We start from the raw sequence: 20,549 nt of genomic DNA, 5'->3' as shown, positions 1-20,549 counted from the left end.
ATTCGAAGTTGAGGTTCGATTCAAGAATCTTTTGTTATTTTTCGCGTACGATTTCTCGTTTTCTTTCCCCGTCTCGTACTGTTTTGTCTACTCCGTTCGCCGACGTGTAAAATGTACACGTTGTTCACATTATCATCAGCAGCCATTGCCCATCTACTGCTGGAGGAAAACCTCCCCACCTCGTCACTATCCCTCGCGCTTCTGCACGCGAGCTGGCTCATTGCTTTACCTCCATGCTGCTCATCGACTCGGCTGCGTTCTCTCCTGTGGCTACCACTGCATCAACAGTCTCGACCATGAGGCATATTCCGTCTCTGTGTCGAACCAAAACGCACTCTCATTCTTAACAGTCAATCTGAGGATGTCACTGTGTTCTCGTATCCACGTGTTTCACATTCTATTTCTCAGTTTAAATAATTTGCATGTCATTGCATCGTCATATTTGAACTCTTAAAAGTACGATTCAATGCAAGCATCAAGAGTGTAATGATCAATTTATTCATCAAATTTTCTTGTCTTTTGCCCCAAATGTACCCCAATTGTGCTGTCAGCATCACGTCAGGAAACATTCGTACATCTCGTAGAACAGGATATCAACCCGTGTTACAAAAAGGTCTATGACAGCAGTTATCACACATCGATTTCTGAACTCTCACGTAACCTCTGATACTGTGCGCAGAAGCGGGCTGCACGTTCCCACCTATCCTGCTTTCGGGAGTAATGCTAGTCGCATGACAGTCAAATCAAGATTTTTGTTGTTGTTAATTCTCAGAGCTGTAACTCAACGAAAGAAAACGCTAAATAAAATTTAATACGATGTCCTTTTTTTATGCGCAGTCAATATGTGACCTGGCTGGATTACAGCTTTGCCATCTCAACGCTCTGACCTCCGAGCTACCTAACGACATCGAGAATGAATTTGAATTCATAATTTTCATTACTGGGGCAGGCCACGCAAAGATCTCATCAAATTTGTGTCGTTAAGAACCCTCCATCACCCGACTCCGGTAAATAATGTTTTTGTAACGAGTCAGTTATTATTGTTTCAGCTCACTGGTAAGTTGAAGAACAATCCCCGCAATTAAATTTAGCAACTGTATCAAATTGCTAAATTATATGTATGAGTCATAATCAATTATGAATGATTCATAATATTGGTGCGAAAAGCTATATGTTACGCACAGTACATATTTTACGTCGTACACATTTTACACAAATGTTTACGATAATTGTAACAGCAAATGATCTCTCCCCCAGCACTAAATTACATATTTGGCATTGGTCCATTAAAATAAAATGTATAAACTAGAACGGCTTGGCGACCCGCTGTTGGCCTCGTACAAGGATGCAAATCAATTGTGTGGGGCTTTGGATGCCCTCTGCCTTGGAAATTACACCACTGGCAAGCGATTGTCCCTGGCAGTTCCATTCCCATAAGTCGAAAAGAAAATGTAACATTTGCGCCCAGACTTATTTTCATCTTTCAGCAGGCTCCTATAATTGAATGTGACCGGCTGGGAATCTTTTCTTTGTTGAAATGCCCTCCTTTAGTTTCCATCTTCTATTGTTTGTTTATTTTATTATGAATGCACACGTTGACACATTGACACGTGTGCATGTCTATGTGCAATCTATGAGTTCCAGAGTTTTTATTTCAGCATGAATATATACATTGGGGTGGGGAGGGAGATGGCCATGCTGTGGTTAGCACACTAATCTCTGAACCCAGCGCCTCTTCAGTTTCATTCACGGCCAACATCGGTGGCCAGTGATAAGTGAACCCTGTTCTGGGCACACCCTTCACCGATGCAGACAAACCAGTGTGGTGAGGTATGGTCAAACACCCATGAATGACACCATATGCACAGCGAGTCCTCATTAGGTTCAGCTGTAAATTATAAATTTGTATTACAGTATGTTGCTCATTTGAGAATTATTTCAATAATTGCTAAGAGCAACAGATTCATACTTTATAATTCTGAATTGACCATAAACAGTATTGCTGCTGGCAAACTCACCGTTTCATTTTCACGGTGCAAAAATAAAATATGACTTCATGTTTAAAAATGGGTTTAATGGCTACACTATCCTCGCAGGGCATGTGTAAACAGAATGGAATTTTAAGTAGTATCTTCAGCCAAAACTGTATTAAAGTTGATTTTAATATATTTGCCATTTTTTATATACCATAAATATGACAAAAAATTGTACTTATACCCAGCCAAGTATGTTTTTTTCCCTTCATTTTATTAAATTACACTCTTGTACCGTTGTTTTTACTTATGCTGCGTGCGTTTAGCAATACATGATGGCAGAACGCTCCAGATGGAAAAAAACCGGGATTTTGCAAACAACGTTCAGTGTGCTTTTATAGATTAAAACAAAAGCACAGCGCTTTTAACGATAGACGCAGATGGTATCGTTGTGGTGCACGAAACCGTTAAGATAACGAAGCACAACGAAAGACGTTTACAGTTCCACGGATGTGGGGGCTTGGCATGAACGAGCCTCGGCAGCAGAAACGCAGCCACCGTCGTTTCCACGGCAACGCCGCAATAACCCGAGCAAGGCCTCGTCCCAGGGGTCGCAAACGGGTTTTGATTCCTTACCCGTACCCGGCCACACCAGGGTCGCAAACGGGTACCCGTACCCGGCCGTACCCGTACCCTACCCGTACCCGGCCGGGTACGGGTAGGGTACGGGTATCGGGTACCCGATTGCGACCTCTGGGATGAAGCCATGTTGCAGGCGCGGGTGGGTTGATTCTAGGAACTTGAATTGTGAGAAGAGACAAGACGTTGGGAAATGAGTGACAAACGGTGACTCACCAGTGACTCACGGCCTACCCGTACCCGTACCCGGCCGCACCAGGGTCACAAACGGGTGCCCGTACCCGGCCGGGTATCGGGTAGGGTACGGGTATCGGGTACCCGGTTGCGACCTCTGCCTCGTCCGCACCGGGAGGCAAACCTCAAACGCCTTTCCCTCTCCACCTCAAAAGTGGCAGCTTCGACGGGACGACGACCATCCGATGGGAGTTTCACACGGGGACGCGTTGTCAGTTTTCACGGAAGGTGTTTGTAATCAACTCCACTTCGACCGATTCCCACGGTTTAAAAAAAAACGGTTTGAATGCCACTCGACCCCCTTGGCTCCCAACCGCAAGTTGAAAAGTTCAAACCCGAACTCTACCCCTGCTGATGCCACAAACACGTGCAAGCGGGAGTAAAAGGTCTCACGCCGAGGTAGATGACTTGGCCTTTACGCCCCTGACCTCTGACCTCAACACCATGCCCTTTGCGGCCGTCTCCCGCAGGAGCGCAAAAGGAAATACGTTTGGCAAATTGGCATTTTCTTCAGAGGGCGAGCAGCCTAAGCCTCAAAGAACCCGTCGCGTGCCCCCCCGATCTTTCACCAGAGAAGGTCACCCCATGTCAGTGTCACGACCAAATTAGCCAGCGGCCGGCAGCCACGGCGCGCGCCGTGCGCCACTTCAAAAGCACGGCCCGTCAAGAGGCCCCGCGTAGCAGCGGCGGAGTGTGAAACGCGAACACAGAAAATAACAATTACACACGCAAGCCCACAGGTCTCCTCTTTCAACCGGCACTTAGATCTTGCTTCCGCACCCTTGTGAATACGCCATCAGTGGTCGTTATTAATGATAATTCGCAGCCCTTTGTCAATCTCCACTGCTGGAGAAAGGCCTCCCCCAAGACCAAATTCGCTATGGGTGTTGTACGACCATGCTTCACCATGCTGGTCAGTGGAGGTTGGAAAGATGGGGTGGAGGGCTCTGAAATGGTTCAGATATCACTCATCACTGAAGGTAGCCGTGGCCAGGAATCAAGTTGCCAGGTTCCAAGCGCACTGTGCTAACCGCTGCACCACCGCTCCAACCCCAAGGTCCTAATAGAGCCCAACTGGGATTTCCCACTCTGGAAACACATACATGGCACCGTCTTTATACAAACAGTGCATTTGGGGTTCCATCCACCGAATCTTGTAAATCTGCCTACTCCGAGTTCCGAGAGCCCAAATAACTTAGCCTAATCCGCCGTCCCACGTATAGATAAATGTGAAAATGCCGCATGGCCAGTGTGGGAAAGTTAAACAATTTGGCCGATGCATTGCGTTTACAGCGGGATTTATTCACGTCTGCCTTGGACGGCAAGGCCACAGCCGTGTTCGCTTGGAGCTGCGGCAGCGGCGGCAGCGGCCCAAGCGCCGGCCAGGGGGGATCACGCCAACTGGCAAATAACGCATTCTCCGGCAGGAGTGGGGGTCGAGCGGGAGCGAGTGGGAGAAAGGGGAATGGAAGAAATGCCGATGGGGGTGGGGGGGTTGGACTCCTCAGTCAGTCGGAGAAACGGCGAGAAAAATAAAATAAAAAATCCACTTCACTCGACTCAAACGCCAACGTGTCACGGTTCGTCTGTCACCGTGGCATGGTTCCTGACGCTAATGTGCTCCTTTCACTTAGACGGTCGAATTGGCGTTGTGGGCAGAGCACTCATTAATGAGGCGGAGCGATTCCTGCTGTTCACGGGGACCGTTTGCCCATATTTCACCACGCCGGCCAACGCGGGTTTACCACAACCAGTTAAGATGTCAACTTCGCATCTCGGAAGCCCCGTGGCCGGGCACCGAACTCCGGTCGCAAAGGGCTCAAGGCGCAGCGTGTGCCACCGCTCTGCCCCGTCGCTGGGCAGTATCTCCAGGGAACAATGGCACACGACGTCGTGAGGTTCACGTCGCGTCAATTCAGAAGGACGCGGTGAACGAACCACCGCAGGCGGTTCGCCGCGCGCGCAGGAGTCGTAGCTCAACAACTCGAGCTTCGAATTGACTTGCGAATAACAAAAAAAAGGACAGCCCTTCCCCCCGCAACTCCAAGTCACCGTTGCAATCAGAGATTATGAACGTCTCTGGGCTCCCAGAAGAATACAGATGAAATCCAGTAATAAAGATGAGAAAGTGAAATGTAACACAAGTGCAAAACAAAGCTCTGTTTTAATGGCGCAACGTTGCTTCATTCAGGTTAACACGTGGTAAGCTTTCGCGACCGAAATCATCCATGATACAGGGTTTTTTTCGGGTTCGATTGCGTAAATGTATAAATGTGTTGTTGAACCCGCCACCACCCGACACAGCCAATTCGTAAGGTTTGTCACGTAAACTGGAACATGCCAATTAGTTACTAGTACAGCATACCAGTGGGGCGGTGGCGAGTTTAACGGCACATTTATACATTCACGCAATCGAACCCAAAAAAAAACTCTATTATAGTTGCTTCATTCGTTCACTCATTCTGCATCTTGGCTGTGGGAGTGCGGCCAAGGGTCAACCCCTTCTTAACTCTTCCCAGAGGCTCAATCTTAACCCACGCGGCCAACAAGGGGCCTTTACAATATCATTTACTGTGACTGCCTTAAAATGTCACAGAATGTCACGAAAAATCTAAACTGGAGGGGGGGGAGGGGGGGAGCACTGAAGCCAAAGGCTCCAGAGTCGTGCCGATGACACGCAGGCCCAGGAATGACGTCACCTGATCACAAGTTGCAATCACGCTCAAACTTTTCCTTTCACAGGGAGATTTGAAAATGAGCTTTAGCCGGCTCGAATCGGATAATCTTGCTGATGCCACGGTTTGTTGCCCCGGAGGGAAGGAGTCTGCTGTTCGACTTGGCGTCAGCCTTGGGCGCGCAGATAAACTTTTTGTTTATTTAAATTTTCCTTTCTACAAAGGCGGTCGGACAATGCTGGGCAGTCCACTAAATAAAGGCGTGTTGTGTTTCAGCGACTGCTGGACACCTTGCCCCTGGGGAAACTTTGCTCGTGACAACTTAGGATAACGTTTCAGTGTTGGAGCGTTGTGCGCTGTGGGCGCCACAATAGCGGTTCTCTATTCGTCCAGCAACAACCATCGACACATTATAATCAAAAGACTCGAATTCAAGTGTGCTGCTTGACCACCACAGCCATATCATAGATTGTCTACCCGACATCGAAGAGAATTTTGTGTCAATCGACCGATTCGCCCGTTTCAGAAAATATATAATCTTATCTAAAATGTATAAAGCGCCTTTATGCAAGGCGCTTTACAAGGGTTATGAGTGGTACAATGAGGGTAGCTAAAAGTGATATCGTGAATAGGGATGGGGGGTATGGGGAGGGAGGTTAGTGGGTTGGGGAATTACGGGGTTACCTAGGGATGTAGGGAAGGATGGGCCAGGGAGAAGAGGTGGGTGTTGAGGAAGGAACAGAAACTCGGCAGGGAGGAGGGTGCTTCTTGCTTCATGTGGAGGGGAAGTTTGTGCCAGTGCAAGGGGGGGGGGGCAAGTAAGGAAAAGAGCGAGGAGAGGGGAGGGGACGGTTAAAGAGAAAATGATTGTATATTATAATTACTTATTAATTCCATAACGTAAACGTGTATCCGTATCGATTTAAAACTTTCGTGATTGCAGGGATTCATCTTCTTGGTTCTTTCGGTAAAGTCACGTAAAAGGAAAATAATAAAATGATAAAAATAAAACATTATAAAATAATAATTCTCACGACGTTTCGGCCACAACGCAAGCAGCCGTCCTCAGGTGAAGAACAGACGATGTCTTTCCGACAGACCTGTTCTTCACCTGAGGACGGCTGCTTGCGTTGTGGCCGAAACGTCGTGAGAATTATTTTATTATCTTTTATTTTTATTTTATTATTTCCATTCTACGTGACTTTACCGAAAGAACCAAAAAGAGGATAAATTGAGTTCAGGCCCATACGGCGTACACCCGTTTCAATACGGGCAAAAAATGTGTCTATTTTGTTTGTTTGTGTTTCTCCCTTGTGATGGGACTTGTAGGATGAACGTTAAGATGTATAAGGACACGGGGTGACCAATAAGGTCTGAATTGGTCTGTAATAAACTAGGCAATGGTAAAGAGTTGACAGGTATGTAATAGTTAGATGAGTTGTTGATGGATGAATAGATGGTGATGATGGCTGGATTTAGAACGGATGGCTTTACGATGACGAATAATTGCCAACGATTGTGATAACGACGATGTGCGACCTCACGGGGGTAACAAAAGGTGGGTTGACAACAATGTATTGACGATGGCAGTGACGATGACGAATGGATGGCTTTGTGATGCCACTGCTGATGATGACCTGTTGTCTCTGCCAACGAGGCAGGCTCCCTGGTGTGAAGCGAGCGAGCGAGAAAACCCGGGGGGGAGGGGGATGGGGGTGGTTGATGCATCCGGAGAAACCCTCAGAAGGATTCTACCTTCCGGTGCAGCCTCTAATGAGGCCACGTCGCATGGGCCCCCCTCGGGCCAGACCGTGGGCCAAGGGTGTGGGGGTAGTGGACAAGTGGCGGCAGGCGGACGGAGTATTTTTTTTTTGTTTACACCTCGATTCACCCAGGAGAGCCTCGCCGAGTCTCAAGACTCCTTTTTTTTTGTTTCGGGAGGGTCGTGCCGAGGTTTCGCGGCGCCGGGGGGCGACGTTGCCACTGTGGATGCCAAATGGAGTCATTCGCGGATCATTATTCTGGACTGGGATGTTTGGGGGATGCCAGGTACACCGTAGGTTTTCTTAGCTATGAGACACAATCCAAGCAGAACAGTGGGAGGACGTACAAATCAGTTTAATGCATAGGCTTTCGCGACCAACATTATTCATAATAAAGGTTTTTGGCTTAAAGCTGTCGTGACTGCAGGAATTCATACTCTTTGGGTCTGTCGGTAAAGTCACGTAGATAGAAAATTAATAGATCACGACGTTTCGATCGCAACACAGGCAATCGTCTTCTCGCCTGAAGACGATTGCCTGTGTTGACTTTACCAAAAGACCAAAAGAGTATAAGGTTTTTGGGTTAGATCTCCTAAGTATAAATGTGTCGTGACCCTCCACCACCGAGTAGTAACTAGTTGGCGTTTTGTTTACGTGACAAATTCCTAACTAATTGGCTGTGTCGGGTGGTGGAGGGTTATACTTACGCGATCTAACCCAAAAACCTTTATTATGAAAGGACGCACAAACTCCACAGAGACACATGTCCGAGTCACACATCGAACTCGGGCCCTTCCCAGCACGAGGCCGAAGTGTTACCATCGCGCCACGCTGCCACCAAACTACGGAGAATATCATAAAAACTAAATTTAAATCGTGTTTTTTTTCTCCCCATCATTAACTTCGGGTTATGATAATTATCAATAATTGCAACGTATAAACTGGAACCGTGGCTCAATAATTATCACGTCAAACGTATGCTCGGCGATTTTGTCAATCCGCTCTGTGCGGGTTATTTGACCATACTTCACCACGCTGGTCAGCGTGAGGTAGTGAAGCGTACGGGCACAAATGTACAGTACAATGTATTTTGCTGTGCAGCCCTCTCCTACCCACCACGTGGCCCCACAGCCTATAACATCTGTTTTGCATGGCCGTTGCCCCATCCAGAGGCTCAGCCCTGCTTCAGCTTCTGATATATGAGACCGGCGCATACGAGTAATGGGGTTATAGATCAGACGATGAGGGAATATTTACTTGTGTATACAAGACGGGCAATATATGTTTGTACACGGTCATACCAGGCATACTTTGGAGGAAATTAATTTTCTAAACTACAGTTCTTTATAAAACTGTATTAAATGGCAAACTTGAAAGCATCATGAGGCCTTACTTATCCTCTATCATAAGGTCATATTTGTAATATTAACCAAAGTCAAAGGTCTTCGGATTCACACAGCTCAAAATCAACATATGTTACTGGTTCCTTCCAAACCTTGAGCCCCACATCTTACTCAGGCTCACAGACGAACAACTTAACCGTCTCGCAATGTCATCAAACGTAGGCACATTTATCATCACATCGATTGCTCAACGTCAAGTGTTTTGCTCTTCGTTGTCGCTATTGCCAATCAAGGCAGTTGAGGGCACGACGTTGTTCTAATGCATCTATCGCGGAGCAGAGGAGCTGGCGGTATCAGCCACGAGGATTACGAATGTCCGCTCGGTTGAAACAAACCAGCTCTGCAACATCGGCAGGGAAAGGCCCTTTTGTGAAACGCACTGGTGGGGAGGGCAGGTGAGTTCAACATGATCCAGATGAAAGCATTTTGCTCATTTTGTTTGCATTGTATTGCAAGTTGTGGGGGGGGGGGGTGCGCTTTTGGTTAGGGGGCCATTGCTCTTCACCGAATTCCAAGGAGTCTTGACGGCATTTGTGGAGCGCCGAGAGATTTGAAGACTATGGAGTGCCCCCCCCCCCCCCCCCGGGACACTGCGTCCAAATAAAAACAAGCATAACCCGTTAAAACAAAGTTTTTCACTATAAATCCTTTATATGCGTGGCGGCTAGAGTCCTCTCGTCATCTGGCTTGAGATGGCTGCCACCTATGGGTCAGATGATTGTCTGCCAGCATTAAGCAATTGGTAATTAAATATTTTAAAACATTTCCCTAAACAGTGTAAAATTTTGTAAAAAAAATGTTTCACGAAAATTAATTGTCACGCACGACGAGTCTGTGTGGAAAATGTCAGCTCGATTGGATCACGGGAAGTGGGTTAAAAAACGACCGAAAGATTTGCACGGTCGTAAGCAAGCAAGCGAACTTAATATAAAGGATTTAAAAAAGTGGTTTCCTACGGGCGAGCGAGAAACCTGTTCGGAGAAGTCTACTGGGATTGCTGCGGCCTCCTTCAGTAAGAAACTAAACTTTCTTCTGACGGCTGCGTAGAAATATGCAGCGCAGAATCCGGCTTTGGCGGAGAAACACCGTTTTCCTGCAATTAGCGCAATTATGTAATGACTTTAACGTGACTTCACTACGACTTAATGTTTCTCAGGACAGATTAGTTCGGGTTTTTTTGTTGTTGTCCTGGAGTCGTGGCTCGATTATTACATTCCCATGCTTGTTCTTTCACTGGGGAGAAACACGGTGAGGACGTGAGGCCGAGTTGAAAATCACCAATTTATACCGGAGTTCATTCCTTCGATCCGATATCATTTAGTTTGCTTTACCCCATTGACAACAAAAAAGTAAGATCGTTGATATGAATCGAAGAGAGATGTGTTTTGGATTTGAATACCAAATCTTTTCAAGCTGAGATTAGGAATTCCCTCAGCCTAGTTGACGACTGCACAAATAACATGACGTGTTTTTTTTTATGTCCGCTTATTCCAGTTGTGCAAATGAAACATTTCAACTTGAACATGTGAAGGACAATTTTTTTGTATGCAATAAACACGTACCCCTCGCCTAGATACAAAAAATCCTCATGATGGGGCTCCACAAGTAGATCCGTGCAATCGTCTTCCGGAACCATTCTCTGACATCCCTTTCGCTGCGAGAGTTCCCGATGGGGAAATAAAGGTCTCTCTTTCTAATGACACTGGCTCCGATAGCACGACCGGAATATGACCGCGGAGGAAAAAGCAGAAGCGCAAAAGGCCATGATATTCTACTCTCTCTCTTATTAAAAACAAATGCTCCGAGACAAATCACTTCCACGCCGCATCAGACATGCACGTCACTACGAACGCCCAGTCCACAGAGCCCCCCCCCCCACAAGCAACATGCGATCACGGTTGCCCTTCGGTGCGACCGTGTGTGCTTTGGAGGCCCAGAACCGAGGATATTTTCTCCAGGGGCTCCTCGCAACGGCAGCGTTGGGCCCCGGCGTGACGCAACCACCTCGGTGTAGGGACAGCCCTCTCCCCCAAAACGTTGAGATGTGACTATGAGAAACCCACAACATTTTGTGGCAAAAAAAAAAACACGTCATTTCTGAGGCTGCGTTTTCCTCCCTTCCACGCGGCAACAAAATGCCAATTGTGCCGACGATAGAACCTTAAACTCCACACGACGATAGGCAAAATACCGAGCACGTGGCCAGTAGATGTGCGGATGTAATGTCGCTGTCGTGCAGTAGCACTCCGAAGGGGGGGGGGGCGAAGGTCGTGGATGACGTCTTTGATCTCGCCTATGGCCACCATTCACGAGGGACACCCTGAAAATACAATAAACTATTTTATTTACCAGGTAAGTCCCACTGAGCTAAGTAGCTCCTTTTCAGAAACGACCTGGCCACAAATGACAGCTCGACGAAGTGGCTTATCACGTGGAAATGTAAAGCAGTCAAATACTCTAAACGCGTGATGCAAAGTCAACTGGAGGCTCACCTGGGTCAATGTATATACTCTAAAAATACGTGCACAGAGACGAACAACCATGCCTCTGTATAAATTACTTTTGGGAACAAATCAATGGCCGCAAAAAAATAATCCTGCACATATATGTAACAGGATCGTGAATAGTAAATGTCATTGCTATTGATGCTGACGCTTTGGTAAGTTCTGTCGGTTTCCGGGTTGCGTGTATTGTCCGCCAAGTTGTTCGACGTTTCGCTTTCCCCAGGAAGCGTCTCTGAAGGAGTTCAGAGATACGTCCACAGCAGCAGTCGTGAAGCTACCAGCCACAGTAGTGGAGCTACCAGCAGCAGCGGTAGCGTCGCTACCGTGTAGCCGTCACTATAGCGGAATGATGGTTAAGGTGTGTTCCATTGGGGCGAGGCGGTGATGGTGGTGGTGGAGGCGTGGGGGAGGAAGTCTATCTGATTCCGGGAAGGTTGAGGAAGGGCCATCCTCTGCGGTCATCGTGAAAGTGACCCCCGGAACTGCGAGTTGCATTTGGAGGAGGAGGAGGCTGTTCCCAGCCGAGAGGAAGCGCCAGTACAGTGCGATGCAGAGCTCTGATTTATAAAAAAAACCACTGCATTCCACGCGGCACACAGCAAATTGCATCCCCATTTTTTTTGCGTAGGGGCGGTGGTGGGGAGGAAACTTTAACCAACTGCTCGACGATTGCTCGACGATTCCCGCAAGCGGAGGAACTCGTCCAGCTGCTAATGAGGTCTCTAAAAAAGGAGAGGCTTTTGTATCGATCAGCAAGATGTAAATAGCCACAAATAATTACGAACAAAAATATAATCCCATCTCTTGAAAGAAAAAAAACTCTCCAAAGTTAACCAATGGCATTCCCTCTCCGGAATCAGTACTTTGTTTGGCAGGACCCTGTGGCAGGAGAGTTATAGAGCGGCACGCATGCACATATCAACGCAGACAAATGCACGCATACTTGCACACATATACAAACACGCCAGCACGCATATGCACGCTCCCATACGCTCGCATGTCCACAGACCCGATCCGAGGCGACTCAGAATGTCTTGAGCAATGACACACGCTATTGCATTCTCTTATCCTCCCCCACCCTCCGCCTCCCTGAGGGTTTGGAGAGATTTTTTTTTTACGTAAACGCGCAGATGCGCGAATCATAAACAGAGCTGGCAACAACAGTGCCATGTGGGAGAGATGACGTCAAGAGAGAAATACACAGATTGCGAGTCCAGCGAGCATCTCGTGTACCAAAAACATTGCACAAAACAGCCATTTATTGCCAATCAAACATTCGTGTCAAACGAAGAGAGAGAGAAAAAAAAGGAAATATACACCTAAACAGCAAATGATACGCGGTTTTACTTCGATATGCAAAATCCTTCTTCTCTCCGTTTCCACATCACCAACTGCTCTAATGAAGAGTGCAAGATTTGTGTTGTCCCCCCCCCCTTCCCCCGTCTAAGAACTCGAAACTACTTCAGACAATTTCATAAACGGACGAAGGCTGCGCGCAGCTGTGGCTCATTTCCACTCCCAAAAAAAACCGACAGAAACCACGGCCACCACGGGGAGGGCAGCGTGCGGTCGCGACCCGGGGCAGCAGAGGGTGCGAGATTGCCCGACGACCTCCGTAGCTAACTCCAAAGGTCAACGACCCCCGGGGTCACGGACCGGGACTGTTAGGAACCGGGCCGCACAGCAGGAGGTGAGAGCGGTGAGTCGGCGCGTGGCTCACGCCCGATATGTTATTATTCCAGATTTGAAGCTTTCGTGACTGCAAGGATTCATATTCTTAGGTTTTTTTCGGTAAAGTCACGTAGGTAAAAAATTTAAATTAATAAAAGTAAAATAAAAATAAAATAAAAATCACGACGTTTCGGAGGCAACACAAGCTTCCGTCTTCAGGTGGAACCGTCACAGCACGATAGCTGTATCAAGTGAGAGAAATTCCAAGAACACAGTATTTGTATATATACTGGTTGAGGGTGGGAGGAGCCAAGGTAGGCCCTGAATATTATTTTTATTTTACTTTTATTAATTAAATTTTTTTACCTACGTGACTTCACCGAAAAAACCTAAGAATATGAATACCCCCCCCCCCGGTCCGTGAAAAAATTTGTCTTCCACGAAACCAACACCAAGGTCGCTTCGTCAGCGCCTCTCTCAATCTCGCAACTTTGTAGCAACCTCCGCATCTCGTCGGTTGCGCAAGGCTCTTAACAGCGGCAGGCTACGCCACGGGTGATCGAGCAACAGGGGGGGAGGGCAGCTGTCTGACGCCCCGTTACAGCCTCCCCCCATCCCTCCCCATACCCTTGAATATTTTGTGAAACGGGATGGAGAAGGCGGCAATGTGAAGCTGTGCAAGGCAGGTGAGGTCATTCGCTGCTGAGAAGAGCCGTGCTCATCAGCGGGTTGCTTATATCACGCGCAGAACCCAGCAGCACAACACTGATGGAACCCTCTCCAGCCAGCTTACAAATGTTAGCGTCGCACAAATATACATTATTTATTTGTGCGTTTCAACATGTGTGGTTGTCTGTGTAGAAAGCTGTGACAAAGAGTCTCAAGGCGTCAGTGAGATTAGATGTGATTTTTCTTGTTTTGAAGGACAAATATTTAGGGTTTCTGTAGGCTTCGGACGTCAATCACACAAAGTATCGGTCTGTGGTCTCTTGAGTTAATCTGGCCTAACCAAAAACCGATATTCAGACCGTTGTGTTGTACTGGCTTCTACCTTGTTTGGGATCATCAGCACAGCGTAACGCGAGTTTTTTCCCCTCTTCCATATCGTTCACGTGGTTCCACTCACAGCTGCCCAAATCGATTTGACAATGATTTTGTCGATTTGAAGCTTTCGTGACTGCAAGGATTTTTTAGGTAAAGTCACGTAGGTAAAAAAAAAAATATTAAAATAATAATAAATGAATTTAGTTATTTTCATTTGCTATTTTTTTTACTATAATTTTCTTTTTTACCTACGTGACTTTACCGAAACAACCTAAGAGAATGATTTTGTCGCCGGTGGCATGAATCGTTATCGGTCTTGAAATTCCATGATCCCTTGTCGGGGCCTCTTTTTAATCACAGTTACTGTGAATATTCTATCTGTATATAATGATGAATTATGAATTATTATATAACCCAAAAAAAAACGTCACTTCTATCATTACATGTTGTATACCTGCTTCGGCCATGATGTGCTGGCGAAAGTGACATGGGAACTGCGTTGGTAGCTGATAGGCATGATTGCGAATTTGCTCTGAGCCTTTAAGATCCATGGGTTTTTGTGACAGTGCCCCCCCCCCACCCACTCCCACCCACCTCTTCGAAGCTCTCCGAGCTAAATCTCTTTGATTAAAAGTGCTTTCGTGTGGAAACGGAGTGATGCCTGCACCGATCCCACGTTCCCTTGCTAATGCGTAGCCCAACTCTTCATTGCCATTCACAGTTGGTTTAACATGTCAATTTTTTCAAATATTGGCCTCGCCCTATGATTGTAATTTGTTGAGGATTAATGTAATCGGGCATTTAATTCATGAATAACTCCGTGAGAGTTATCATCCGTAATGTCTTCGTATAGTCATTTAAACGAGTAAGGTAACCCCCACTCCAATATATACAGATTGTCACTTGTCAATGTATCTGCTTGTAATGCTCCCTCTGTTAACTCTTTATATATTTAAAAAAACATGCAATTAAGGATTTTAAAAGCCAGTCATCCACTGAAGACTGAAAATGTAGAATACTGAGCCACTTAAAAAAATGTGATGTCTGCAGTTAGGTGATTCATACTTTTTCTTAAATACAATTTTCCACAGACTGTAACGCCAACAAGGATTCACTATAAAACATTGGTGTCCCTACCAGGAGGCTCAGAGAGCAGTTACACTCCAGTTACAACTGATCATCACACTTAACGATCAAATCCATAAGGAAATCATCAAATGCGGTTCAGTATTTTACAACAAGCTGTTGTATTGAATATAATATTTCCTTCCTAAAAATATGAACGTGCTATTTGTTCAGTTGCAGATATTTTTTTGTGCTTTAGTGCTTTTCTCGGTCAATATAAATAGAATATTTATACAACGCTGTGAAACAAATACTTTACAATCAAAATATTGCATATAACAACTTAAAAACGAACGGGCCTCATTTGACCCCTCAATTTCAAATCCACCACATCGGTAACTCAATTGTCCCTTGGCCAAAACAATCCAAAACAAATTCTTTGTTGTAAATATCGATTTCGTTGACAACACCTCAATTTAGAAGAAAACAACAAATCTTCCACTAAATTACGAGTCACTCACGCAGGGGCCAACAAAAAAAACAAAAAATTCAACCCCCCACGACTTTTTCACTCCATGAATTTCGAGTATCCCAGCTGCGTCATCATCGACGCGCAGATGTCCTCAATCTCACGGATGTCTCTGCGCGGCATCTTCGCCTTCCACGCGCTCACCGCGCTGGCCGAGAGGAGGCCCTCGTTAGGCAGGCGAAACACCTGGCTGCGGGTGGCCATCAGGATGCGGTTGATCGCGGCGGGCGGCGCGGGCAGTCCCAGGAACGCGTAAATCCTCTCCGAGGCCGCCTGCGGCTGCTGCACCAGCTCCTCGAATCGCACCACCGCGCAGTTCGTCTCCGGTAGCTGGCGGTTGACGCGCAGCGCCGCCGCCGTGCTGGCGAGCCAGACGTGCGCGAGCAGCGCCACCGGCGTGGCATCCGCGTCCGACACCAGCCGGCGCAGCGGCTCGAATTCGAACGCGTAGCCAGACCCCAGGCCGCAGCGCTCGCGCCTCGGCGCGCGCCCGGCGCCGGCGGCCTGGAAGAGGCGCTCGAGCCGAGCGGCAACGTCCAGCTCGGCGTAGTGGCTCGGCTTGCTGCCGTACAGCATGGAGTGGACCCAGGCGCGCGGATCGCGCACCACGTACAGCGCTCGCAGGGACGAGCCCACGAGGCCCCGCAGGAAGGGCAGCTTCAGGTTCCAACTGCCGCTCGTCAGGTGCAGGGCGATGCGCGTGTTGGGGTATGCCAGCAGGTGAGCTCGTAGGCCCCGGATGTATTCCGCTTCGCTCTCTTCATCCGAGAGGACCCTCTTTTGGAGGAGGGGCTCTGGCTCCTGCTTGGCTTTTGCCCGCCGCAGAGTTTTGCTGGGCTGTTTTTTATGCAGCAACTTTCTCGATCTCAGGGATTCAGTGGGAAGCGCATCTCGCGCGAGCATCTCAATCAAATCAATACTCCCACCTGGTGCCCCTTGCCCGTTAGTTTTGTTGAGCGGAAGTGGTTTATCTCCCGGCAGAGCCGTACCGCCTAACGACACGCCACTCTCATGTGATAACACCCGCCTCTTTGGCAGCAGCCCATGCAGGGGCATATTCTGCAGGTGAAGCCGCGGGTTCCTGAGCAGGGACTGGAACCAGCCCTGCAGCGTGGGGAAGCGTCCCGAGCGCATGTCCGCGTACGTCCACTCGCACGCGTCCACAAACGGGTCCACCTCGAACTCCGTGTCGGGCAGCCTCACCAGGCGCGTGGGCGCCGCGATATACGCAAAGTCCGTGGTGCCGGCGAACAGCTCTTTGAGGATCTCGGCGCCGGACGCCGGCAACGATGCGACCACGACGGTGGGCAGGACCGAGTGGAGGTCGGGCTCCGGCAGGGGCTGCTGGCCCTCGCCGTAGTTCCCCGTCGCGATCGGCGGGCGACGGCGCTCCCAGCCGAGGCCGCATAAGGGGTGCACGCAGGCCCGCCACACCACCAGCAGCTCGACGACCCACAGCAGGACCACGCCGAGCATCGCCAGCCGCACGAGCCGGTTAAAGGAGATGTAGAACTTCCAGCGCACGGCCACGAGCACCAGCGCCGTGCCGAGCGTGATGCCGACGGCGAAGCTCACCGTGACGCCCATCAGGTACGCCAGGTCGCTCTCGCCCCCCTGCTCACGCAGCACCACCTGGCTTAGGCCGAAGCGCGTTATCTGCCGCTCGTTCTCCAGCTTGGCGTACCCCGCGAAGCCCAGGTAGGCGAGGCGTGCGGCCGGGTCCTGGTACCGCGTCGCGATCGACACGAGCTGCGACGTGCCGTTGACCTCCAGGTGCAGGCGCACGCCGTTCCTGTGCTCGTCCACGAAGCGGCAGTCGCCGAGCGTGACGAACGGCCCGTGGAACACGTACGCCAGGCGCGTCGCCGTCGGCGGTTCTCTCAGCGCGAACGTCACGTTGACGAACTGCGTCCAGCGTTTCTTGAACTCCGCCGCCTGCTCCATGTCCTGCAGGGCGGCGCGGGGACTATTCCCCTGGCTGTCGAACCAAAACATCTCGTACTTTGCGTCCCACACGTCCATCACGGCGCCGTTGTACCTGTCCCTGACCCTCTGCAGCACGTACTTGAAGTCCAGCTCCATGTTGTGAAAGAAGGCGCTCGCCTGGCTCACGGGCGAGGCCTCCGAGCGCTCGATGTGGTCGACCACCAGCAGCGTCTGCGAGTTGAGCAGCAGCAGGCTCCTGTAGACGCTCTTGAGACCCATGGAGGCCGAGTAGGCCGACGCGGCCTCGCCGCTGGTGAACATCAGCTCGCCGTGCTGCGACGCAGTGACCACCTCTCCCGCCGTGTCGCCCACACCCTCGCCCGTCCACTTGAGCCACTGGAAGCACTCGCCCAGCTGGCCCTCCCACGGCTGGTTGCACTGGCTGGTGGGCGACGGCCCGAACACCAGCGCGTTGTTGAGATACGTGTGCTTGGGGCCGTACAGCGCCTCGGCCACGAACGCCTGGCCGTTGGGCGCGAAGGTGAACGAGTTCTGGTCGGGGTGCTCGTGCCCCGGGTTGAAGTTCTTCCAGCCGTTGATCCACGGGTAGGCGCCGCTGTGCACGATGTCGAACACTGCGCGCCCGCCCAGCTTTCCCGACTTGAACGACACAAACGTGTTGCCGGGCGCTCTGGGCAGCCCGCCGCCGTACGTCACCACTCCCCAGTTGGAGAAGACGTGCATCCTGGGCGCGGCGTGGTCGGCGGGCGGTCTGGGCACCAGCTGCGCGTCGTACCACAGGTACTCGGTGTGAAGCGTGCACCAGCGCTGCGACGTCGAGTGCTCCATGGGGCCGTCCCGGGGCCTGCTCCGCCGGATCTGCTGCGCGAGCCAGTTGCCGCTCCCGTTACGCAGCACGTACCTGTCGAGGAACACCAGCTGGCTCTCCGGCCCGTAGAACCAGTTGTAGTTGGAGTCGGCGATGCCCACCGTCCGCTGGTAGCCGGGCAGCGACGTGGCGTAGTAGAACCAGAAGTGCTCGCGCAGCCACGTGCTGTTGGTGTGGTTAATGCCAAAGTGCCTCAGCGCCAGGAAGATGTACTGCGTCACCGAGCGAGACGTGTAGCTGCCGTAGGCGACCCCTTCGTCCAGAGAGCCGTCCACCACGTGGTCCAGCAGGAACAAGGTCCTCTCCATGAGCTCCGTGGCCGCTTGCCGCCAGGGCGCCGCCGCCGCCCGGTCGTGCGCCTCCACGACCAGGGCGCCCGTGAGCATCGCCATCACGTTGGTCACCTCGTGGTTGTGCAGGTAGTGCTTGCCCCACGCGCGGAACTTGGACAGCTCGTACATCTCCTCGGTGACGGCGCGGATCTTGGCGAGGTGCGCGGCCCTCCGCCGTGGGTCCATGTGCGGGTACAGGAAGTCGAAGGCGGTGGCGAAGCCGACGAGCGAGTGCGCGACGGGCACCTCGTCCTGCGGCGCGTCGCGCACCTGCCAGCGCGGGTAGCTGCACATGCGGTCCATGTACTCCAGCGTGAACTTGAGCGCCGTCTCGTCGCCCGGGAAGAGGACGCAGTAGATGGCGAGGGCGCCCAGGTTGTTGCCGTAGATCTCGTTCCAGCGCGCCGCAAACGCCTCGTGCTCGACGGGCGGCAGGTAGAAGGTGGCCTTGGACATCATGCTCTTGACCGAGTTGCGGATCACCTTGGCGAGGTGCGCGTGCGTCGTGTGCGCCTGCTGCTGCAGCACGCGCGCGTCGCCCGGGTCGAAGTAGAGCAGCGGGTGTGGGAGCCGCCCCTCGGCTGTCGAGATGAAGCAGCAGCAGCACAAGATCAACGCCAAGCCGAGCTGCCCCGTCAGGGAGCCCAGGCACACGGCCATCTCGAGTCCGTGTAGCCGGTTCTGCCGAGCATGTGCCTTTCCACTAAGTCACAATCCCAGTCTGGGAGCAAAAAAAAAATGTTTAATCCTACCCAAAGAAACTGCAACTTTTTTTTAAAGTTCTCTCTCTCTCACACACACACTCTCCTCCCCTCCTCTGTCTCTCTCGCTCTGTCTCCCAGTCTCTTTCTCTCCCCCCCCCCACACTTTGCTCCTTCTCGTCCGCCCCTTTCAAACGGCACGCTTTTTAAAACTACAGCCCTCGTTTCCTACGTGTGCCACATCTGCTAGCGATCAGAGAGGGCTCCGCTGGTCGAAACACTTCTCAACTGTGCAGCAACGCCTCTACGCAGCGGCGCTCGTTCGCGCAGCAGCAGCAGCAGCCGGAGCCGGCGAAATCGCGCGACCACTCCAACGCGTCCGATGTTTAAAGGCTGCGTCTCGCACCGAGCGGCAACGCACACACACATAAAACAGACCGGAGATGGCCAGGCTGGGCTTAAGACGGGGGTGGAGACAGGCAAAGGGCTGGAGGCGGCTGGGTTTGGGGAGGGGAGGGGTGGGTGTATGCTTGGCACTGCAGGGTAAGGACGCGTGCGCGTGTGCGTGCATGCGCGGGAGGAGATTTGGGGAGTGGTAGTGTCGCGGTTAGCACGCTGTGCTAACTATGAACCCGGCGACCTGGGTTCGATTCCCGCTCACGGCCAACACCTTTGACGACTGGGCATCGATTGCGTACTAGGGAGACAAAGGCGGGTGGGCCACCAACTCCCTTGTGTGCCGTGCCGGCCTTCATAGGTGCTCGCTAACAGCACTCCCCCCCACCACCCCCCCCCCAAAAAAGTCTGTTACAGGCTACGCGGTGGATATTTGTCTTTGGGAGGAGACGGAGAAGGTGGAAGTGGGGAGGCGGATGGGGTGGGAGGAACTGCACGTGGTCCACAAGATCAAATTTCTGCTCCGAACAAGTGGCGGGGGTGGTGGTGGTGGCAGGCTGGGTGGGTGAGCGCTGCACTGGATGAATTCTTTCTAGATTTGAAGCTTTCGTGACTGCAAAAATTCATATTCTTAGGTTTTTTTCGGTAAAGTCACGTAGGTAAAAAAAATTAAATTAATAAAAGTAAAATAAAATAAAAATCACGACGTTTCGGAGGCAACACAAGCTTCCGTCTTCAGGTGGCTGTGACGGTTCCACCTGAAGACGGAAGCTTGTGTTGCCTCCGAAACGTCGTCATTTTTATT

The 20,549-nt window shown here is 50.6% G+C and overlaps 1 protein-coding gene across 1 annotated transcript; it reads right to left on the bottom strand.

Moving 5' to 3' along the window:
• Window positions 1-14,496: 14,496 nt before the first annotated feature.
• Window positions 14,497-19,758, bottom strand: DSEL (dermatan sulfate epimerase like). Its single transcript, XM_078868574.1, has one exon. The coding sequence runs from the start codon at window positions 19,305-19,307 to the stop codon at window positions 15,540-15,542; it is 3,768 nt and encodes a 1,255-aa protein (XP_078724700.1). The 5' UTR covers window positions 19,308-19,758; the 3' UTR covers window positions 14,497-15,539.
• Window positions 19,759-20,549: the final 791 nt, after the last annotated feature.

This window comes from Lampetra fluviatilis, chromosome 26, assembly GCF_964198595.1.
Source record: "Lampetra fluviatilis chromosome 26, kcLamFluv1.1, whole genome shotgun sequence".
Taxonomy (NCBI): Eukaryota; Metazoa; Chordata; class Hyperoartia; order Petromyzontiformes; family Petromyzontidae; genus Lampetra; species Lampetra fluviatilis.
This window is presented reverse-complemented; position numbering and strand designations above follow the sequence as displayed.